Raw genomic sequence first — 24999 nt, forward strand, 5'->3', positions numbered from 1 at the left:
TTGTGACAAATAAAATTTCCAATGACTAAAGGAACAGGAAAACAGTTCTAACGAACTTTCAGTAGGTTATTTTAAATTGTTTTTATTGTTTTGTAAGTCAAACAGAGCTGAATAAGGTATATAGATAGTGGAATGAAGATGTAAAGGATTCACAGTACTGCACCAGGCTACAAATTTATTTTTTTAATCAACAATTACTTTTTTGATAGAAGGGAAGATGTGGAGAATTGAAACCTATCATTTCTAGTAGCCTGTCCTCATTTCAGGGTAGGAAGAAACAATATAAAATGTTTCCGACCATAAGTGCACATTATTTAAAAATACCAGGATTTTTAGAAGATTTTGTAGAAGCTTTATTAAACTCAAGTGCAAGTGGCAACCCCCACACCCAAAAAACTAGAAGAGCAATAAGAAGCTTATAATGAATATATTTTGCCAAACTTGAATGCTTTTTCTAATAGTACTGAAAAGGGCAAGATCACAGATACTCCATGCTCCTTTGCAGGGGAACAAAAAGAAGACATAAGGTGGAAAGAATCTCTGAGTCAAAATAAGTACATTGACACTTCAATGGAAGACCATGGCACAGCCGTGGCTTGCCCAGGTCAGCTAACTTGAACTTGTGGGGCTTTGGCTGTGGGGCTTTAAAATTGCAGTGAAGATGTTTGGGCTAGGGCTCAGGCTGGAGCTAGGGCAAGCTCAAATGTCTACACTGCAATTTTATAGTCGCACAGCCCAAGCCAGCTGACATGGGCTCAGACTTGGTGCAGCAGGTTTTTTATTGAAATGTAGATGTACTCAATATGGTCTGCTCCTGGAACAGCACATTTATATGTTTCCTTTTGCTCGGAGATTGTAGTAACTTCATGATCAAGTCCAAAATTAGCAGACATAATGTAGCTGAATATTAGAAAAACATTTGAATTAATCTCTACAATAATCTTACTCTCAAAATTAATTGAAATTGGTTTGGATATCGAAACACATGTAGACTGAAAACTGGCCGAAATACTTTTTGTTTTTTTAAGGGTAAAAATAAAAGCCAAAATATCCATAGGGGTGGGTGTGTTCTATAAGGGGACTGTGCAGGGATAAGTGTTAAGACCAGCCCTATTTAATATCTTCATTAATTATCTAAAAGAAGTAAGCTGCATGTTAGTGAAATTCAAAGAAAATACTAAATTGGAAAGACCTTCAACTTGGAAAAATGCAAGTTAATATCTCAGAGGAAAAATAATTCAATAACTCAAAAACACAGACTTAATAACAGACAAAAATCTGGGAGCCGTAGAGAGAAATACTGATGAAAATGGCATTGCAAATCAGATATGAATTTGCAATACAAAATGGCAATAACAATGTCCATTACAGTTTTGGATTGCATAAGCACTGGCCATATCATCACAGAGGAGGGAGATAACATTCTTTTTTTTTCAAATGGCTCTGGCAATACATTGAGTATTGCATTCAATTCTGTGCATCTCATTACCAGGAAGATATTGACAAATTAAGGGAGAGAAGAGGAAGAAAACCTACAAAGGTTGGAGGGATTGACTTATAAGGAAAGATTTAACAAGTCGAGTATGTATTAGTGTGACTAAAAGATATAAAAAAAGAGGACAAGGCACATGACAGTCTACAAACATCTAGTTACATTTTTAAACAAGCGTCTTCATGTTTTCTCCCTTGTTGCCTCTCACATTTGGGAGGTGCTCCCCATAAATGTCATAAAGCTGCCTCATTATCCATGTTCAAAACCCTCCACTCTGCCATGATGCCAAAAAAAACTTAATGCTGAGTAGAGACAACTTCCTATCACGTTGACCAATATTGTCTCATTGTTTCCTTGTACTCCCCTGTTTGTCTGTATCCATCTGTTGTCTCTTATCTTACACTAAGGGTATGTCTACACTACAGCGGCACAGCTACGGCACACCTTTCTGGTTGCTACTTATGCACTGAGTCTGCTTCTCCATCCCTCTCCAAGCCTCTGTTTCTGAGTTTTTCTACTCATAAATAGTATTGATCTCTGCTGCTACTCATGAATTATCAAATAGCAGAAAGCTGAACTTGAACCAATTCTTGTAATGTTTTTGCACTTTCCATGTGCTTCTGAAGACCAACAATAAAAACTGACATGACTGTTCTCTTTTCACTCTGCTTTAAAGCTTGAAAAAGCTCTGAGCAGTAGCTGCAGCAGAAATTCTAGAGCTGTCTTCTTGCACACTTGGACAACACTGGTTTATAATCACTTCATGTTCAGAAGGTTTTCCTTGTAACTTCAAAGGGTAGCAACTTAAAACAAAAATTAACAAAATTAAAGCTTGGATGCTGCAGAAGTTGATGGCACCTGCCTGGGAAAGTTTCCAATTCACCATAGGCAAGTGAATTTTTCAAGCCCTGAAAGAAGTACAAGCCATTTTCCTCTTGTCTGAAAACAGCATTTCCCTTTGGTTTCCATTTTTTGAAAGGGAAAAAAAGCTAAATATTTCACTGAATAACTGTCAACTGCACACAATCAGCTGTTCTCAAATGAGCTAGAAGAGAATAAAAATTGATTTTTTTCCTTGATGGACTGAGGATAATTAGAGGCCACATAGGTCACTGGACAGGTCACAAGACTGAAAGTCTGGAGTTCTGGATTCTCTTCCCAGCTTTGCCATTCAGTAGCTACAAGACCCTTGCCTTAACTTTTCTATCACCACTTTACAGATGGAAAATTGTGGTACAATTACACTGACCCTCTTTTATAAAGCACTTCAGGATCTACAGATGAAGATACTATATAAGTACTAAGTATTGTTACTACAAAGCATTCACCACACAATGAAAGATTTTCTTAAGTTAAAAAATAATGTTGATCTTCAAATAATTAATGTGGCACCTTAGAGACTAACCAATTTATTTGAGCATAAGCTTTCGTGAGCTACAGCTCACTTCATCGGATGCATACTGTGGAAAGTACAGAAGACGTTTTTATACACACAAACCATGAAAAAATGGGTGATTATCACTACAAAAGGTTTTCTCTCCCCACACCCCACTCTCCTGCTGGTAATAGCTTATGTAAAGTGATCACTCTCCTTACAATGTGTATGATAATCAAGGTGGGCCATTTCCAGCACAAATCCAGGTTTTCTCCACCCCCACCCCCAAACACACACAAACCCACTCTCCTCCTGGCCACTATGGATGTAGAAGTCCTCTACACCAACATTCCACAGAAAGATGGACTACAAGCCGTCAAGAACACTATCCCCAATAATGTCACGGCTAACCTGGTAGCTGAACTTTGTGACTTTGTCCTTACCCATAACTATTATGGCCCACCTTGATTATCATACACATTGTAAGGAGAGTGATCACTTTACATAAGCTATTACCAGTAGGAGAGTGGGGTGTGGAGAGAGAAAACCTTTTGTAGTGATAATCACCCATTTTTTCATGGTTTGTGTGTATAAAAACCTTCTGTATTTTCCACAGTATGCATCCGATGAAGTGAGCTGTAGCTCACGAAAGCTTATGCTCAAATAAACTGGTTAGTCTCTAAGGTGCCACAAGTACTCCTTTTCTTTTTGCAAATACAGACTAACACAGCTGTTACTCTGAAACGAATAATTAATAACATTCATCAACTCTTACCAATTTGCATCAATTATATTTTAGTTCCCTCCCTGTCCTCAAAATAGAGGAATTATACTCTGCTCATCTTGGGACAAGATGACATAGCATCTTGATGTTACTTGAGATATCAAGTTAATGGAGATTATGTTATTCTGATCTCCTGGATAAACTAAAGAAAACACAGTAGTCACCCTTGATGGAAATGTAGGATGGCCCCAGACCTGATATAACAGGAAGATGTTGGAAGTAAAACACTATGTTAGATGCTGCTTTGGAAAAGATCAAATGTGCAAAAACTCTGTACTTTATGCCCTGATACAGAGATACTTAAATTAATCTTTTGGCTAGTCTAGCAACATTTGTAAATTTGTGGCCCATTACTTTTTATAAATTATACTTACATAATAAGATAACTGTATGTGTAAAAGGTTAATTAGGTGCATTTGCACACATGATCCTGGTAATTGCATTTTACATGCCTACATAATCAGAATCAGGCACACAATGCCTGTTTATATGCTATTATGTCCACCACTAGTCACTTTAGACTGTTACTATGTCCTGAGGATTTTTCAGGCACGGTCAAATTTTGAAGTCCAAAAAAACTGATCTAGTTTGACAATAACCCTGAAGAGTTTTCTAATTCTTTGTCACAATGAGTAAATAGTCTATCAATTGAGTGACAACATAGTTAATAATAAAGTAATGAAACACTCATGTTCTTTTAGCAAAACAGCAACATACATACTTTCAATCTGAAGTGGTCCAGCATTCAAATAAATCCTACTTACATTTATACTTCAAATACACTGCTGCACTGACTGAAACCATGCCAATGCTTTCAAGTGACACTAATGAACGTTGTTCAGATAGAGAAAGTCTATTAGCGGAGCTAGGCCCACTGAGATTATTCACTGATGGATCTTTTATTTTGAGAAAAAGCCCATTTCATGTGAACTGCTGGTCTCTAAGTACAGCAATGGTTTAAATTAGGTGCTTATCAAAATACTCATTGTTGCACACAAAGCTTTTCAATATGACAGCATTAAAACTGAGTATCTGTTTTAACTGCAGTGAAATTGTTTGCATGGTGAACTGCTCTTTCCATCAGACTAGAAAAGAAAAGCAGCGGCAAAAGAAAGAAAATGAATATACTGAAATTAAAATATAAATATTTTATACTGTTCATTTTCCTCAAATTTCAAGTGCCTTTAAGAAAGCCAAAACAATGTGGCAAAACCAACAGAAATTTCTCCAGTCAGAGTCATTTCAGTGTAACCCATGATCATTTGTGGCATATGAATAATTATGGATTTTAACAAACAGAATTTTCAGAACTATCGGTATGTTTAACCCTTATGGTTTAATATTTTTAATGGAATGAGCATCAAGTGACTAGTATTTATTAGTGTTGAACATTTTTATTCTTTCAAATTGCTTTTAAACAAATTAAAATTACTTTGGGATTTATTTTAATTGAAGATTCAATTGAACTATACATTTCTATTCAGTTTCCATAGCAACATTAGTTTCAAACCAAAGGAACTGCTTCAGTATTACTCATTATTACTAAAATTCAATTTCATGTCTCCATTGGAACTAAACAACATTAAAAAGGCCTTGGGAAGAATCCATCTAGCACAACTAATTAGTTTTGAAAATGGCTTTTTAAAATCCAGCTAATTTAAATTTGATTCATGCCAAAGCTTTAGAATCAGTAATTGTGCCACTGAAGTAAACAATGGCCTAAAGGTACATAACTATTTTCCTGTGAATTGAACAACTTCTTACTATAGGAAAGATGTGGAGTCAGTAATAAACTAACCTTTGAGAAGTGAGACAACAATCAACAGTTGCTGTCAAAATAGTAAGACCAGATGGAGATACACCTTCTGAAGGTTAATATTTTAAAATGCATCAAATAATATTTTGTTAACCTTCTTATTCTAGCATTACACTTGTAAATGTTAGAAGAACATGACTAGACAGTACCACAACTAGGACAATTATTTATTTAGGAAAAAACTGTTTGGGCAAGGAGGAAATAAGGAGTCTATTTCTGTGTGATTTTTTTCCAAACATTATGTACAATGATTTCTCAGTCTCTCACAATTAAGCATACTATTTCTCATCATCATACATATCCGTTTTACTCTGTTCTTCCTGTCTCATCTGATTGTTTTATTGATGCTCTGTCTTCAATCCATACTTGATCAATAATGAAACCTCTTCCTATTATATACTGACAGACTTCAGAGTAGCAGTCGTGTTAGTCTGTGTCTGCAAAAAGAAAAGGAGTACTTGTGGCACCTTAGAGACTAACAAATTTATCTGAGCATAAGCTTTCGTGAGCTACAGCTCACTTCATCGCATGCATGCATGCTTATGCTCAAATAAATTTGTTAGTCTCTAAGGTGTCACAAGTACTCCTTTTCTTTTTATTATATACTGTAATTTGCACACTATTCATTCACATGTTTTAATAAACATTAGTATGTATGCATTACTAAATGCATCAATGATCCACCCATCTGAGAGGGAACTGAATCACACATGACAAGAATGCCGGGATATTTGATTCTAATTTCTCATAGTAAACTTGGAGTGACAAGGAGGGTGAGGTAATAGCTTTTATTGGACCAACATTTCTGTTGGTGAAAGAGACAAGCTTCTGAGCTACACAGAGCCCAGTTTCTGTGTGTACCTCAAAAGTTTGTCTCTACTATCCTGCGACCAACATGGCTATAACAACACTGCAAACAATAGTAAACTTTAAGTCAGAGGAAAAATAATAAAAAGTAAAACAACCAAACAATGGGTTCCATTCAGCAAAAATTCAGAAGGTAAAAGGAAAATCAGTGGATTTCTGATTCAATTACCACAATTCCAATTAAGAAACACAAATTACACCTTTCAGATGACTTGGGGATACCACACAGGGGATCAAAAACTTTAATACTAAGTTCACTGATGTGGTATCCAGATGCCTGAGTTCAGTTCCCAAGAGCCTAGACCAGCAGAGGCCATGTCATGGGAGGAGGAGAGAAGCACCTCACATAACTCTAGGAACTCCCATGAGCAAACAGCAGCAGTTCTAACTGGTGGCAGACAGATATGCCTCTGAGGCTCTTAACTCTACTATCGGAGGAGGGTACCATAAAAGGATACCGTTGAGAGAGAAGAAGAAAAATTAACAAAAGATGTTGGTGAGGGAATGAAATTTAAGAATGTCAGAGAATCAGACGTGCTCCAAATAAATCCCCAAACCCTCACTTAATTGCTAGCTATACTTTTGCATTTGGCTACTCATGATTCTACCTAAGAACATATGTTCCTTGTTCCTATGTCGCTATACAAAAGGTGGCTGAGTACATTTCCCAGACCAGAACAAAGGCTCTGTGTAAGCTCGAAAGCTTGTCTCGCTCACCAACAGAAGTTGGGCCAATAAAAGATATTATCTTACCCATGCTGTTTCTCTAAATAGTCACAGGCATTTTTGAAGATTTTACCCATTACCTTTTTTCTGACTAAATGGAACACTACCAAGATAGAAAGCAGTACTTAATGTCACAGTATATAAATAGCTCTGATAATAACAATTGCTCTTAGGGGGTGAGGTGGGATAGCAACATTTACCTCATGAAGACAGATGCTCTATATTTTCCTTGCTACAGAAAAATCAATGAATAGATGATGCTACAAATAAGGACATACCATGGTGAAATTGTGAGCCACTTTGTGCAAGTCAGTGCAACCCTGTGCATCAGCAAAAGAGCGGATTCCAAGGCAGTTGGATGGGTGAAGCTGTTTCATTAAGAACTTACAGCACGCTTCCACAACCTGAGAGAGCTGGAGAAGGCAAGCTGTAGATAACAGGCACTCAATATTATCTTCTTTTAATTCAAGGCGACCTAGCAATATTAAAAGAAGGGTGCTCATTATTTATGAAAGAATATTGACTGTAATTCCAACAAGAGATTTTGACAGACTAAGTGAGAGAGAGAGAGAGAGAAAATGTGGCTGAAATGGTAATTCCGGTTCCTCTGCTTTTATTTTTCATCAAACCCGAAAAAAATCATAAACATAGAATTATTTTCAAAACATCGGATTAAGACAATAACATTCCTACAAAACAATCCAAAAATTCAAAATTAGTAACTTGCATAATATAGTTCAAAAGAATTATGAAAAATATTCTCCTTTCACCGATCAGAATTCATCTGAAATATTTTGACATTTGCCAACTAACTAGAGAGACTACATCCCACTGAGTTGCCGTAGGTAATCGCAGTAATAGTAGTTTTAATAAATAAGCAGTTGAATTGTACGGTGCACCATTTCTATCAAATATCTGAAATCTAATAATGGAATATGATGTTCACTTAGAGACAAAACATCAGAGAAACATTACTACCCTTTTCTTCATTCTTATTACCTGTATATGCATATTGAACCAAAGCCCACAGTGCATTTGGCTCTACACCTTCCATCTTGATTTCTTCCTGTCTTGCTTCTCTTACATCATTAGTAAACATGGCTGCAAAATAGTCCGAAACAGAGGAGAGAACTAATCTGAGAACATATTGGAGAAAGGGGAGAAAGAGGAGAAAAAAAGACCTTAGTGAAGCTGACGTTTGTTAATAAATGCTTCATTATTTTGCCCTTTGAAGGTGCATTGTACTGAGGAAAGCATTTTAAACTTGACAAACTACTTCATGCCCCAGTTCCTTCCCATGAATAATGAAGTACTGTTACTGAAAGTACATTTTCTGCTTATGTAAATGATTTACCCCTTTAGTGCTCAGTGACTTTTTGTAATTGCCATATAAAAATAACATATAAAGAAGCAAATATATAGCATTCGATACTGTATGAAAAATACCTGGAAAAAACAATCAATTATTAATTTTAAATGGTAAAAGAATTATTTCTTAATAATTTTAAAAAATACTTTAAAATATTTTATTTATGTTCCTCATAGGCTAATTGATACAATCATCAATGACAGAACCTACCTAACCAATAGAACTGGAGATCATACAAATCATAAAATTCCACATGTGAGTATAGTAAGTCAGTCACAGGAATACGGCAATAGTAGAGTTATCTCTTTTGTGTAAAAGGAACAGGAGTACTTGTGGCACCTTAGAGATTAACAAATTTATGTGATCATAAACTTTCGTGAGCTACAGCTCACTTCATCGGATGCATTACTTTTGTCAACTGTTTGGGATGAGTGGATGTCTAGGTTAATGTTCAATGAACAGTTATTTGCATCAGAGACAGAGCAAAACACTGAATACATATTATAACAGTAATACATTTTCAAGAATTAAGGTAGCTGAAGATGTGATTAGAGTGGAAAAGCAAGGGGAATGCTTGGTAGTATTTCTTAACAGATATTTGGATTAACTGCATGCATTTTACAGATGAACTACATAAAATTATGCCTTAGTTTATTAATTGCAAGTCATAAATTGATGACTGTGTTGCAGCCATTACTTTTCATTAAATTGTGTCTGCATATCTTCCATCTGTTATCCATTGCATCATCTTTGTCCAGGGCTGCATCCGGTAAATACTTTTTGCTAGCCTTTTGGAGGCAATGGAGATGGGTGAGAATGTGTAGAACTTGAATTAAACACAATTTGACCATGAGGAAAATGGCTTAAAAGCATTTTAAGCATTTCAAAGGACATAAGAGTATTCTGTAATCTCTGAAATAAAAAATTCCTTTTATGGCCCACTCTTGATAAACTAGGTTATTCAGTCCCAGAGGATAATTAGAATAAATTGTCAGGATGGCTATCCATGTGGCAGTTCTAGGTGTTTTAGCTTTTCATTTAAATAAAACCTCAGCTTCTAATACTGCCTCTCAGAATAGGGTTCTGTACAGCATGAGTGTGGTATGAGATAAATTCATCTGGTCATTGAGGGAGATTTGTCAGATTGATTTTTTGATATGCTCCTGTTCAGTCAGAAGCCTTAGATTGTCCTGGGACCATGTAGTCATATTTCATTTGGGGAAGTTTAGAAAGTGAAAGGTTCTTTGAATGAACTAGATTTGAATGAATTAAGAAAACAAATTTTAAAATAACTTGTAATTCATTATATTCTGCCATTAAAATTCAGAACCAGACATGTCAAGTAAATATCTCACTTTAAAAATATTTAACATTGACAATATTGTAATAATATTTAGGGCTGTAACGGGGGAAAAAGTGGTGGCTGCAACAGTGGTCTAGGCTAAGACCTAGTCTACACACAGATCACTGGTATAACTATTTCAGTAAGGGGTGTGATTTTTGCAATGCGGTTATCTCTCTATAAGTCCTAGGGTAGACACAATTATACTACTGAAAAGATGCCTTATAACTGTACAGTTTATTCCCCTTCTGTACAGGAATAAGCTATACTGGTATAAGCACATTTAAGCCACTCTAGGGGTAGTTATACCTCTTAAACTAAATATAGAATTAAATCGGTACAACTTTTGTGTAAACACGGCCTTAAGCTTGCTCTACACTCAAAATGACTGCACCACAACTAAGGTGGAGTAGAGTTTGTCTGGGCTTACCCTGGAAGGATAGCTCTGCTTTATTGTGGGGAGGGCGGGGGGAGAAGGTGGTCAGAAACTGCTGTAAAAAAGGTGCTCGGTGGTCAGCTTTGCAGCAATGACTCCCACTCCCCCCCCCAAGGAATTCCAGTACGGAGGAACTTGGATATAAAATATCAGCTTTTCCCCTCCTTTCTAGAAGCTATCTGTGCTCTGGTTTTCAGACACATCACCATCATCACAGTTCAGATGATACCAGGAATTTTTGGACTTCTATTTAAGAACAATTTCAGAGTAACTGATAGGCTTTTGAAACTTCTTTTGGTAAGTACTGCATTGGAAGTAGCTTTTAATTTCTGTATCGATGATTAAGTAGTTTACTTGGATTTTGTTGTATTTTAAGAAGAACTGTTGGCTTATTCTTGTCTGTTCCTTCTGAGTGTGCACACGCGCAGAACTTTAAAAAAAGTGATCAGGGTGGATTTGATTTGATTAAAATCATGATTTAAATCAATAGTCTGGAAGACTTGATTTAATCATGGATTTCTACATAAAAGTGCATTCTTGTTGGTCACAACCTTAATACATATTCTTCACAACTCAGAGATAGATGTAGGTTTCATTTTTAGAAGGTACACGCTATACATTTAAGTGATTTATTTTGAAAACTTTTCAGATTAGTTTTATAGCTATATCAGAAAATGAATGATTGTTTGGTTATTTCATTTACCAAAAGTAATTGAAGCAGACATTTATGAAGTCACTGGGAGGTGAACTACCTCCAATTCAACAGGTTAATAATTAATATGTGGAGGCTTTTCTTGCCATGCTTTGTTAGGAGGAGAACATCACCAGACGGACATTTAAATTGTTTTATTTAACTAAAACAACAACGTTAAGTGTTCTGGATTTTTTTCTTCAACAGCAAACATATAATTTTTTAAAAAAACAAGCATATGAATTTTTGAATTTATTTAAACATTCAAGTTTTTTAAAATCAGGTTTGTTTTTTGTTAAAATTGTTTTTAACTAAAACAGTTAAATGAAATATTTAAAGAACAAACAAAATTAAATCGACTAGGTCAGCCAGATCAACATGAGAAACTGAAAATATTGGTTTCTGCAGCTAACTTGGTCATCTTCACCTTCATTTTCCTGTTTGTTCATAATCTGGAAAGGAAAAACAAGCTTTCCTGCTTTTTCAGGTCCCAAACGATTTCTCAATTTGGAATGAATTAGTCCAAAAGACGAAAATATTCTTTCTACCGGCAGAAGAAGAAGATAGACAATCCAACATCTCCTTTTGTTCCTTTGGTTAACTGTCCTAACTTTTAAAAAACTGTGCCTAATTTGTCATTTAAATTTGTCTGGCTTCAGCTTCTGGCCACTGGTTCTTGCTATGCCTTTCTCCACTAGATTAAAGAACCCTTCAGTAACCAGTATTTTAAGTCTCTCTGTAAGGCATTTTCCCCAGCCTCAAATAATTTTTGTGGTTCTTTCTGCATCCCTTCCAATTTTTCAACTTCTTTTTTAATACATGGACTCCAGAACTTGATGAATTATTTCAGTCTTGCCAAATCCAAACGGAGGTAAAAATCACTGTCCGGCTCTTACTCACAAGTTCCCCATTTATATGTCCCAGGATCACATTAGCCCTTTTTGCCACACCATCACACTGGAAGCTAATGTTTAGTTGTTTGACCACTATGATCCCTAAAGCCTTTTCTGAGTCACTGCTTTCCAGGCTACAGTCCCCCGTTCTGCAGGTGTGGCCTGCAATTCTCGTTTCTATATGTATAACTTTGCATTTGACATTTTGTTTGAATGAGCTCAGCTTATCAGACAACCCAGATTGCTCTGTATCACTGCCCTGTCCTCATTTGTATTTTAATCAGCATAATTTTATATTTATTTCCAGATCACTGATTAAATTGTTGAACAGCATCAGGCCAATCACCAATTCCTGCAGGACCCCACTAGAAATACCCATAATTGATGATTCCTCACTGACCACTACTTTTTGAGATTTGTCAGTTGGCCAGTTCTTTATTGATATTGAATACAGTAGTACTAATTTTTGAATCAGAATGTTATGCAGTACTAAGTCAAATGCCTTACAAAAGTCTAAGTATATTACATCTGTGCTGTTATGTTTATCAAGCAAACCTGTAATCTCAAAGAATGAATCAAGTTAAAACCTATGTTCCATAAAACCATGTTGGCTGGCACAGATATATCCCTATCCTTTAATTCTCTGTCAATTAAATCCCATATATCAGCTTTTCCATTATTTTGTCTCAGACTGAAGTCAGGCTAACTTGCTTATCATTATCCAGGTCATCCCACTTAACCTTTTTGATTACTGGCATATTAGTACTCTTCCAGATGAAAAACACATACTACTTAAATACCATCCAATTTATTTCAATTATTTAGCAAAACTACAAATGCCAAGACATTGGAATCTTAATATCTAGGAAACTGACACTACCTGCCTACATGTTCAGACTTTTGAGGTCCTAAGTGAAATATCAGTTTATTGCTTTCCAGTCTATTCTCCAGAACATAAATATATATTTAAATATCTTCAGAAAAGCTGCTATATGTTAAGGCTAGCCAACAAGAACTGACGGTACAGCAGTTTCATCAGAGTGGCAAACTGTATGGGATAGGCTGGACTTACAATTGTGCAAACTATAACACTGAATTAATTCTGAAGACACAAGGGAACATCCAATACATGTTAAATTTAATTTTTTTCTTCATGAACAGTAAAAAATACTACAGTCCTTGAAATATTTTCAAAATTGATTCTGGGTAGGGATTTAATTGTTTTTGTTTGTCAAATCTTTGAGTGTCACAGGTGGGAATTAACATTGTACCCATTAGAATTACTTTTGATCATGTATCACATGGAAGAGACAGAAGTAAATTTTTAGTTTCCCAAGTCTATTTGGTCAAAACCTCCTCTTTCTTGAATCTTATTTTAAAGCAAAATAGTTAACCCTCACACCACAGATGCACAAATGTAAGTAAGACAATGTAATTTATTTTAGAATCAAGAATCTTTTATATATTTACCTATGAGCTGGAATTCTGCGATCACCAGCAACTAATACCACATCACATAGCTGTTTGTGTCTCAGGTAGTTTTCCATCTTTTTAAAGGTTTGTTCAGCATGGTTGAGTGCCTGAAAAAATTCATCTGATGTACAAGGCTCCATAGTTTGGCAAGATGATAGAGTCTGACTGCTGTTGGAAGTCCTGAAGAACATAACAAAATCTTAGTATGGCTAATATTTTAATACAGCAATTTTGTTCACAGCTGAAACAATGAAAGTCACGCCTGCATTTTAGAAGTGATATATACTACTCAGGTTAACACTTTGTCTCTTGCAATTACTTTTATTCACATCTTCCCTCCTTTCTGTGGGTGTGGTCCAAAGTCCATTGAAGAGTGGAAAGATGATCTAGTGCAGTAGTTCTCAATCTTTTGCATTGGTGCCCCTTTTCACACAGCAAGCCTCTGAGCGCGGCCCCTCTTATAAATTAAAACCACGTTTTTCCAGTTTGAGAACCCCTGATCTAGTGATTAGAGATTTAGCCTGGAGCTCAGAAGACCAGAGTTCCATTACTTGCTTTACCACAGACTCCCTGTGTAGGTTTAGGCAAGACAATGAGGCCTGGTCTATATTTAAAATCCGCACCCCTGACCAATGCAGCTATGCTGATTTAGCTACATCTACACCGGAGGTTACACTGATGGAAGAATGTTTTTATCAATCTAGCTAGCATCATTTGGGGAAGTCGTGTTCCTGTATAGACAGAAAAATCCCTTTCATCCATGTAGACTACATCCACACTACAGGATAGCATAGCTGGCATAGCTATGGCAACATGTCTACATTGCAGCTGGGACCACGTCTCAGCACAGGGAGACAGACATGCATTAACTCTGCTCAAGCTAGCACACTAAAAATAGCAGTGTGAATGTTGCAGCATAGCCTAGCCACACAAGTTTGGATCCAATGGGTTGGGTAGACTTGTACTTGGGCAGCTAGCCTTTGCCGCTACCCATGCTGCAATCTCCACGCTATTATTTTTAACATACTAGCTCAAGCAAGCTAGTGTGCATCTGTCTACCTAGGCGGGGAAGCATGCTCCCAGCTGCAGTATACACATACCATTAGCCTCTTTGATCATCTGTAAAATGGGTATAACATTTTCATTTCCTCACAGGTTGTTGTAAGGCTCTTGGATACTGTTGTAATGGAGGCCATATCAGTACTTTTGAGAGATAAATGTCTTAAAGTGTCCTTTCTATACAACTCCTTTGAGGATAAATTTAGGAAAATAAATATTTACATACACATAGTTATGACACGCATGCAGTGGAAATATTTTTATTGTCAAATATCTTGGAATGTGAGTTGGTGAAAATACACTTCAGTTAATAACACTTTCCCTTTTTACTCTTTCAAGCTTAAATCGATGTAAATTACTTCACTCAGAGGGGTGGTATTTTTACACCCCGAGTGACGTAACTTATGTCAACTTCAGCGGTAGCATAGTCAAGGCCTAGGACTTCAATCCAGCATAGAATTTAAGCACTTGCTTTATTTTCATCATGAGTAGTTCTTTGGAAGTCAGCTCATTACTTGGGTCTTAAAACATTTAACACTGAAGACCACTGAACACAGTCTGAGCGCCACCAGTTTAAGGGATTTTGTTTCTCCAAGCAAGATTTTTGATTAGGTATTTTTGCCTGGGAAAGTGGTTCACTGTTCAGTACCGAAACAATTAATCATGGTGGCACTGAAGTAATCATAATTAGGCTTCAATATTAACAGCCTATTAAAAAGTGGGAGGGTGGAATACACACCTATCCTTTTGCTGTTCAAGCTGCACTGCTGCAGCTCAACTAGGACACAGAGCAGCAGTTTATAATGTGAAAGCTATCTCTGAAAGCAGAAGAAAGAAATGTCAATTTTTTCTAAATTCTGGAGGAGGTGGGAGCACAGTGTCAGGGAACATGTAAACTGTGGAATTTTATAATCTCAGATAGTAACAAAGCAAACCAAAAATATTAATTACTACATAAGAATTCTAGTGAATACTAGCCCTGCCTACCATAATTAAGGTTACAAATCCATCATTCTTTACAAGCAGCTGTTTTCAAACATTCCATTTTCAAAAATATTCACCTTTTATGGCTTGTCTACATTTGATTCACTACATCGGTGTAACTGCAGCAGCACTTCAGTGCAGACACTACCTACACTGATAGGAGGGGTTCTCCCATCAGCACAGGTAATTCCACTTCCCCAAGAGGAAGTAGGTAGATTGATGGAAGAATTCTTCCATCAACCTAGCACTGTCTACACTGGAGATTAGGTCGTCGTTACTATGCCACTCAGGGATGTGAATTTTTCCTACCTTTGAGTGAAGCAGCTTCTTAGTGCAGACCATGCCTTAGACTGAGCTTCTCAATGCTTTGGCTTTGCCAATAAAATAAAATTTTTAAATCTGAGCAAACTTCATTGTGGTAGAGTGGAAAAAAAATCCATATTTTATCCTTTTCCCATTATAAAAAGTTCTAAACATCCTTTTTGGAATTAGTATATAGGACCAACATCTGAGATTTTAAACTTAGCATGGACATTGTTCCTCTTGAGGACTAGTACCTTTGGCTTGAAAAACAATTATTCAATAAATACCATTTTTTAAAAGTTGCCTACCCATACTACCATTAGTCTAGTTGGTTTAAACTAAGGCTTTGTTTCACTGCCAAGAAAAAGTTGCATTTTTACCATGGCATAACAAATATGCATTAGTTATCCTGCTGTAAAATTCTCGTGGAGACAAGTTTCTGTAGTTTTACTGTGAGGTAAACTAGGTGAGGTCAACCACAGGCAGGATTATAAAGGCTGATCTTGCCTAGCTACCTCGCAGTAAAGACTACCTGCAGTGCCTAGTCTCTACTAGGATTTTACAGTTGGAATAGCTAATGGAATACAGTTATCCTCTATAACAAAAAACTCCACACACACTATACCATTTTTGCTGTGAAACCAAGCAGCGGTAAAAATACAGGAAGCTGCTGAAGTCTTTTCTAGACTAGGGTTCGCAATGGTGCTACCAATGGAAACTTTTTTGCAAAAATCTTTAGTGCATAATAGGTCAAATACATTGTTCATGTATTTTGGTCAGTAGACGGAGGCAAGGAATGTAACTCACCACTGGAACTTTAAGGTATCAGCTTTTTCTGAGTTATTAGTATATGTAAACTGACAAATATTTATATGATACTTCACAAACATGGAATAAGATGTTCCTTCCCAGAACAGTTCACAATCAAAAATCAACAAGACATCAATTCAAGTAACAGAGTGTGTGGAAAGTTTGTTGAAAAGGAGAATGAGGTCGGAAGGATTCTTCGGATATGAAGGAGAAGGCATTTGGCAAACAGGAAGTAGGAGATTTTTTCAAATTTAGAGCTCAGCATGAATGCAGGCATGAAGCCATATTGGAATTGTTAGCGAGGACTAGGAGAAACATAGGGAGTAAGAGACTCGGGGGGGGGGGGGAAGAGAAGGGGAAATTAGGAGGAAATGAGAATAGAGGTGGTTGTAGGAGACAGTAAGGGAAGAGAGAGTATATACACCCTTGAACTTGAGGACTAAGGCCTTGTCTACACTATAGAAAGGTATTGTGCTAATGGCAGATCACGGATCTAGCATCTACATACAAAAATGCTCCTAATAGTATACATGTGTGCTAAACATTTTTCAGATGAGACTTGCTTTGATCATGGCTAACCACTTTCAGTCTGATAAGATAAGAAATAAGAAGCCAGCGAAAGGATTCAAATATTGAAGGGAGGTGGTATGGACAGAGCAAAAGGAGAGGACATTAATTGTACTGTTTTGGAGAGAAGAGAAACAGGAAGGCTAAAAAGCATAATTTTACAGTACCCAAGCTGACAAATGATAAAGGCATGGGCAAGAGTTTTAAATAGGGGAATGCCAAGAAAAGAATAAATTTTAGTGGTCCCAGGAGAAGCAGCAAATACCCTTTAGTGGGAAAATGGATATTTGGGAAGAGGGGGCATGATAACAGGGGAAAAGAATAAAAGATGACATTGAGTTTGAGATTTAGAGACCAGGATTTAATGCTGATAGAAAGGGATTAGAAGGAACTAAAAAAAGTTCTTTAGTTCTGTAAAGACTGAGATGACACTGACATCTAGATCTCAGAGATGCACCAGACAATTGTGAAAAGCAGTACAAAACAAAACTCAAAATCTGTCAGAGTAAGACACAAGATACACGAGGAACAGACCCCTGTTGAGTAAAAAGGTCTTTTAAAAAAGCAACCTACACCTTTCACAATAGAACAATGCTAAAATGAATTTTCTGACTCAGGTGGGAAAAAAATCCAGAAAAAAAGATTTTTTTTTAGCCCCTGTATGTATGTGAGGCCTCTCTGGAGAGGAATAGGACATTAACACTTTCTATAACTGCCTTAATTACTGAGAACTGTCTTATTTATATGTATGCTGACAATTTCGGTTTTACAAGGGAAAATTTGTTTTCATATTATCAGTGTGTCTATTCTGATTTTGGTTTATTTCATAGGACAGAGAAATACAACCAGTACTTACTCCTTCTATAAGTCCCTCAGTTAGTATTAAGTGTCTTAGAATCATCCTAGTTCAAACAAATCCACAACTGAGAAATCTACAAACAACCATTATTTCAGGGTGGATCTGCTTTGCACAAAGCGCTGTACAAACACATAGGACATGCTCCCTGTTCCAAAGAATTTACAATCTAAAAAGACAATAGAGTGAGGGGTGCGGGGAAGGATACAATATACTAGCAAACTGATCAGTGATGTCTGGCACAGATCTGGTTAGTTCCATGGTATTGTTTATGTTTTAATTTGTATTTATTTAATCATTGAATAAGCTATCCCTAACAATCTTCCAGAGATATCGAGGTGAAATGAACTCTCTATGCTTAGGCTACACTAGAGGTGTCTGGTTTTTGACCGGAAAGTCCGGTCTAATAGGGGACCTGACAGTGTCCGGTCAGATCTACTAACCAGACACCAAAAGTCTGGTTCATGCGGGCAGGGAGGCACCAGGTCATCACCCGTACCACCCCCTACTCAGCCGGGGCCACCTCCTACCTGCCTAGGGTAGCTGCTGCTCTGTGACCCAGCTCTGCAGGCGAGTCTCTCCCAAACTGAGCAGAGGGGGAGAGTAAGGGGGGGAAGAGGGGGGAAAAGCAGCGAGCAATGGGGAGTGGAGGAGGAAAGAGGAACAAACGGGAGGCATGGCCTTGGGAAGGAAAAGGCAGGGCAGGGGAGTGTCCCGTTTTTAAATATTACAAAGTTGGCAACCCTAAGATACACCCTACAGTATTTAAGAGTTAATACTCAGCAGCACTACAAGAGGTGTAAGAGATGATCAATAGCAAAAAGGATCTCATGTATAGGCCCCAACATACATGTTAAGATTTTAAACTTTCATAACACCAGAAACAATGTAAATCCCTTTCTTCCTTCTGCTTTGGCCCACATATTCCCATATGGCATGGTGGGAGGAGACATGCAGAATATAAGACTATTTCTTCTATCATGGTGTGCTTCCAGGGCCTACAACATGGCACTCAGATAGAGAGGAGTGCAGACGCAAGAACTTTCCACACACACATGACATTTCTCTCCTACAGATCTCTGCAGATCAGTGGGCTTGGAACCCCATTCTCCTTTATGACAGAGGGGGGTGGGTGGTATGTGTGTGCACATGCGTGCCTGTCCAGCCAAGTTCTCTCTCTTTTACAGAAGAATTCAATGAAAAAAACTGAGTTAAAATGAAAAGGAGTACTTGTGGCACCTTAGAGACTAACCAATTTATTTGAGCATAAGCTTTCGTGAGCTACAGCTCACTTCATCGGATGCATAGAAGTCCACTTTTATGCATCCGATGAAGTGAGCTGTAGCTCACGAAAGCTCATGCTCAAATAAATTGGTTAGTCGCTAAGGTGCCACAAGTACTCCTTTTCTTTTTGCAAAGACAGACTAACACGGCTGTTACTCTGAAACCTGTTCATATAATTGTTTACAAAAACACATGCTGAAAATCACCTCATATAGAAGATTCTTAGGTACTTTCTCTGAAACTTATTTTGTTGATGGCTAAATATACTTATTACAGCAAGATTAAATTGCTTTTTATAAAGCCTCAGCATGCAGTGTTTCATTCCCTTATAATTCTGATAAATGTTTCCAATTCAGCAACAAAAGCAAATGCTATGTTGACTCCTAAACAGAGAGAATTTCTGTTTTGTTAAGGATATAAACCATAAATTGTGCAGTGTTTACTCATCAGTTTGCCCCTGCACCAACAAAATTTTCTATATATGGGTACACTCTCCAAAGGGAATGCAACACACAAACTATATTAGCTAGATTGATCTATCTCTAATAGGCTTATTAATAAAAACTCTGCTCCCTTTAAATAAAGATTAATGATCTTCTTTAGAATATCAAGTCACTGCAAAATAATTTTAAAAGCTAGAAAGTAAACAACATGAAAATTAATGAGAGATGGCAAGTTAGCTATTGTAGCATTTCTAATATTTACAACAACAACAAAAAAGCACAGCAAGACATGTTACTTTGTGTAGTATAGTTGAGCAAAGTAATAAAGGATGTAATGGAAATAAACTGACATTTTGGTAATAACCAAGAAAAAAAGATTAATTAAATAACATATTACTTATTTTCCACCAATTAACATACACCTTTTGATAAAAATAATAGTGATATAATACATTATTTATTTTAGCACCAGAAACAAGATGCAAGACAGAAACAAAACTATTACCATAATTTTATGGACATAATTAGGTTTACAATGTAAGATATTTGATTAGCACAGCCACAATCAGTTTAAGGCACTTTTCATGTTTTAGTTTGCTGAACAAGCTGGTTGGCAATATATCAGTTTCAAAGGATGAAGTAAATATTTTTTTTTCTTTAGGTTGTACTCACGTTCGGCTTCATAATCAACATATGAATATGGAAATTAAAATACAGATTTATATGCCCAGATTGACAATTGAAGAACACTGCAAAAATGCACATGAGAATATAACAGATTCATAGCTAAAATAATTTTCTTCCAGTTGAATCTTTTATTCTCAAAAATACTTAAGATTTCTATAGCTCTGAAATCTTTTACCTCTACATTATTTCTTTCTAATTTAGTGTAAAACTAATTCTTAACACAGCTAAGCACAGAACAAATGTTACTCTAAAGTAATTTTAAAAACAGCCCTGAAAAGCTGTTGTGTGCGTATTATTTTCAGCAGCTGTAAAGATTAATTTTGCTATACATTAGCTATATTAAAGTTAAATATTAAGTTGGTCATAGAAAATATATTCAACTATATGCTCTGCCAGTTATTAGTATTTTTATACTTTTGATACAATGCAACTATCAGAAAATTCTGAAGCATTTTAATCTAGGATAAATCATAGCTGACATTTGTAGGTATAAAACATCAAATGACATTCAAGACATCAAATGACAACTAATTTCCCCCAATAGGAAAACAACAATTAACCTGCATGAACTGCTGTCCGATTCATTTTCTTCTTCACTCGCTCCATCATCTGCTTCTGATCTATCAAAACAACGTGCATCTCCACAGTTTTCTGTTGTGAACTCAAATGTAGGGACTTCAGATGTGGATGCCATTGGCCAGCGAGGTGAATTCTGGAAATCCTGTTGGCTAGACCTTCTGTAACCAATTGATGCCAAAGGTAGTGGTAGGTTACCTGGATCTAAAAACTTTGTCCCACCAGTTGTTGCATTTTCTCCTCTGTTCCAGAAGTCTTCCCGGTGGCTGTCCATTCCAGAATTAGGGATTGATGACTGGTGACCAAACCATCTCCATCTGATTTTTAAAATCTGCTTCACGTCAAACTCTTTACGAGAGCCAGACATCCTCAATGAAAGCAAGTGATCGTCTAGGCAACAGGGCAAGAAGCAATGCACATAAAAGAAGATTTGTGCATCCAACCAAGACTAGAGAAACACATGCTCTTCCTGCATATGGCAAGCAAATTTTGGGAGGGACTGCATTCACATACATAAAAGCGCTTTTTTAAAATCATATGTCATCTGAATATAAACAAATGGCAAGAGATGATGAAAAATACTGGGATGAAAATACAAGGCGAAACAGTCACCACAATCAAGAAAAATGGTAATCAGGTCACACTGAAGCAGCCAGTGCACTTTCTATTGCTTTCCTCCACATCCTCTGACCATTAGCTTTAACAAACACTAACAGCATTCATTAAAGCTCTTTCAAATGCTGAATACCACCCCTTTTCTTAAACCACAAATGACAGAACGTAATTCCTATGCTGCATTTCAGAATCTCTACTGCTCTACTGTGTTAACTCTTGCTAATACAAATAGGAAAAAAAATCTGTGATTCTAAAAAGCAAATGAAACACTTCCTTGCACTGTTAGAAATCACTAATAAAACAGGCTAAAATATTCCAGTATACTGATTCTATTTCAGGAAAATCTGAACTGGAAAGGATTCCAAGACATGCATCAAATTGTTTTTCAAACAGACTAGATGGCTCGGGGACTGGTAAAGGGTTACAGAGCCTTTCATCTTGACATGCTGGTTTGAATCAAATCTGGGTCTGTAGTGACTGAAAGTTATTACTGATGGTTGCTTAGTAGCCTAGGAGAAATGCACTAATGGTCTCAGTCTATTTACACATCATGAAAACCATAATCTCAGCTGCAACTAATTGATCATCATCAAGGAGCCAGAGGCACCACAGACTCAAGGGGCATCAAGATCACACTATCTTCTGACCTCTAGAACTGGACCCTACAGGTAAAATTTAAAGTGCACTGGTCAGATGCAGTTTTATTTTTCCACTCTCTCTGCAGAAAGGAGTTCAGTCTCTAGTGCTATCCAGACATGTATTTTATAAGCAGTAATTTAACTTTTAAAATCCCATGTCAGAATTCTCTATTTGTTTTTGGAAAATAGAGGGTCAAACAACAGGGATATTTTAAATCACAGTTTGCTACAGGAGTTCCGATATTTACTCCTGAAGGAATTCCGCACCAAAAAAATAAAAATCCTGCAAACAATATTTTAAAATTCTGCAAAATTCTGCAAATGTTATGGTTAATAAATAAATGTGGAGGCACCAGCATGACAGTGGGGAGCACAGGCCACTGACTGCACAGAGGTGGGAGATCACCCTGCAGCCCTCGCCCAGGGACATGGACTCGGTGGTGAGGCTGCACCCGACCCTGACACAACGCAAGGGCCAGACCTGCCCCAGAAACACCCTGGGACTCTGCCCCTCCGTGCCAAGCACACTAGATGTAGGCAGGCAGGCTCAGCCCAGCAGGATCCAAGTGTGGAGGGGCTTAGTGTGGGGAGATAAGGGTTCTGTGTGGGGCAATCTGGCCGTGGGCAGCTGGGAGGGGTGGGCTGGGTACAGGGGGGATCTGGATGAACAGGGGCTCATTGTAGTAGGGGTTCTGGATGGAGAGGCAATGGGACTCTGCAGGGGAGGTCCAGGTGAAAGTGGGTGGGGCTCAACAAGGGGAGGTCTGGGTATGGAGGGTTCAGCGGGGGGGTGTTTCTGGGTGCTGGCTTGATGGGGTGAAGGTCCGAGTGCTGCTTGGTGGGGAGATGGTCTAGATGCAGGGAGCTAGTCAGGGTAGTCCAAGTGCGGTAGGGCTTGCTGGGATGGGGGTTCAAGTGTGGGGGTGCGGTCTGGGTGTAAGTGGGGTCTGGATGCAGGGAGGTGGGGCTTGGCTGGGGTGTTTGGGTACAAGGGGTCTCCAGATGCAGGGAGGTGGGGCTTGGCTGGGGTGTAGGTTCAGGTTTAGGGGAGTCAGTGGGGGGTCTGGGTGCAGGTGGTGAGGCTTAGTGGGGCAATCTGGATATGAGGTGGGTCCAGATGCACGGGAGTTGGGCAGGTGGGGGAGCAGCTCCCCATACAGTGACCCCTCCCCCCTCCCATGGCTGAGGAGCAATGGGAGCAGGAAGGAGGGGGCATGCGGAGCTTCCTACACCTAGAGAGGTTTCTGGGGCTGGGTCTGACCCAGCCCTGGCCGCTCCTTGCAGGGGAAGAGGAAGTCCCATCCTCCCCAGCCCTGCCAGGAACAGCAGCTAAGCCTGGCACAGGGTAGAAGCCACTGGCTGGGGCGTCCCCAGCCCCCCGCCCCCCACTGATTTACCTCTCCCTGGCTGCTCCGGATGCCTGAAACAATGCACCTGCACTGCTGGGGAGCAGTGCATGACTGGTTTTGCAGCTTTCCTTTGCTTCCCCATCAGAAAGTGATTTTTCTGCAGGGAAGCGAAGAAATCTGTGGGAGACATGAATTCTGCGCATGTGCAGTGGTGCAGAATTCCCCCAGGAGTACTACTATGTAAGACTGGAGGTTGGTTGAAAACTAGCTAGCAGACTCTCAATCCAGAAAAAAAAGGAGATGGTCCTGGTGGCTTGGGAGAAGCAATTAGAATGTGCAGCAAGGATTTTATCAGAACCATGATTAAAGACAGTGAGGCTGTGCTACACTACAAACTTCAGTTGATGTAAGTTACATCAGCATACAGCTGCTGCAGTTTGCATATTGCTCATCCACATGCATACTTGGCTGCTTGCATTGGTACTATTTGTACTCAGCAGTGATTATGTTTATGTAGGTTGCAGTGCATCACAGGTAGGTATTCCAGTGTGGCACTCGCCACTGGCCAGGTCACTGCCTTTTGAGAAATTTTCACAACGTGTTGTGAGATAGAAATGAGTAACAAAAAGGTGCCTGTGAACAAGGAGTCAAGTTCCCATCATGCAACTTTCTCCATCCCATAATGCCATCCATCTCATAATTTTCACACAGCAGACGGTGGAGCACCATGTCCAGGCCCAAGAAACGAGCAGTAACTGGTGGGAGTTACAAGTAGTGGGTGCTTTGACTAGCAGCATAAATTGTGAAGTAATAAAAATGAATTTAAAAAATACAAATTTTCTGCATGCCAAAAATGGTGCAAAAAACATGCAGTTAAAAAAAAACACAATACAAACTACCAAAATAAATTAACAGAACACAACTTGAAAATTAGAAAGGTAGAAAACATTCCTGCCCATTTCAGCTACACATAAATTGATCTGTGAGATCTGCAGTTGGCATATGTGAACTTTGGTTGGAGTTACTGTTCCTTGGAGTGGAGTGGTAGGGGTAGGGATGTGACCTGCGATGCCACATGGAATGTTGGGGGGATGTAGAGAGCGGCTAAACTGGAGTTCTCCAGTGACTGCAACCGGTGGGCAAGCCATGACTCTGGACCTGTAGGTCAACAAGCATCTGCAGCACTTGCACTTTCTATCCGAGAAGCCCTATTATGTCCTGGTGCATCTCCCACTCCTTTTCCTGCTGGGAGTTTCTCCTGTCTGCTCTTTCCTTCTACATACTGTCTGCAATATTCACCCTCCAGGCCCTCTGTTCATAGTCTGATGCAGCACTGCTTGCAGGATCTTGCTGAACATATCCTCCCTAGTCCTCTTCTTTCTCCTCATCAGGGTTAGATGTTCCACAGGTGTGGAGGGGTACCTCAAGGTTCAAATGACAGCAGTTGCAGATGAAAGACAGATGTAAACACTGTATTTACAGTTACAACAGAAAGGAAGAGGTAAGTTTCAAAACTCCCTTCCCTTATTCCCATAATCATTTTTAATAAGACATCCTTATCGTC

At 38.2% G+C, this 24999-nt stretch overlaps 1 protein-coding gene across 6 annotated transcripts in view; it reads right to left on the minus strand.

The window, feature by feature from the left end:
* KLHL5 (kelch like family member 5) overlaps nucleotides 1-24999 on the minus strand; it is a 98442-nt gene that overhangs the window by 30267 nt on the left and 43176 nt on the right. For 2 of the 6 annotated variants that reach the window (XM_073342275.1, XM_073342276.1), the window contains exons 3-5: nucleotides 13262-13444; nucleotides 8060-8196; nucleotides 7339-7535 (exon numbers count right to left, since the gene is read on the minus strand). In XM_073342275.1, the coding sequence (XP_073198376.1) occupies nucleotides 7339-7535; nucleotides 8060-8196; nucleotides 13262-13404 (477 nt within the window). In that variant the 5' untranslated portion in view covers nucleotides 13405-13444. Of the gene's footprint in view, nucleotides 1-7338; nucleotides 7536-8059; nucleotides 8197-13261; nucleotides 13445-15062; nucleotides 15122-20817; nucleotides 21640-24999 lie in introns of those variants that run through there. The other 4 variants (XM_073342272.1, XM_073342273.1, XM_073342277.1 and 1 more) reach the window with 4 other exon arrangements.

This window comes from Lepidochelys kempii, chromosome 4 (assembly GCF_965140265.1).
Source record: "Lepidochelys kempii isolate rLepKem1 chromosome 4, rLepKem1.hap2, whole genome shotgun sequence".
In the NCBI taxonomy this organism is placed as follows: Eukaryota; Metazoa; Chordata; order Testudines; family Cheloniidae; genus Lepidochelys; species Lepidochelys kempii.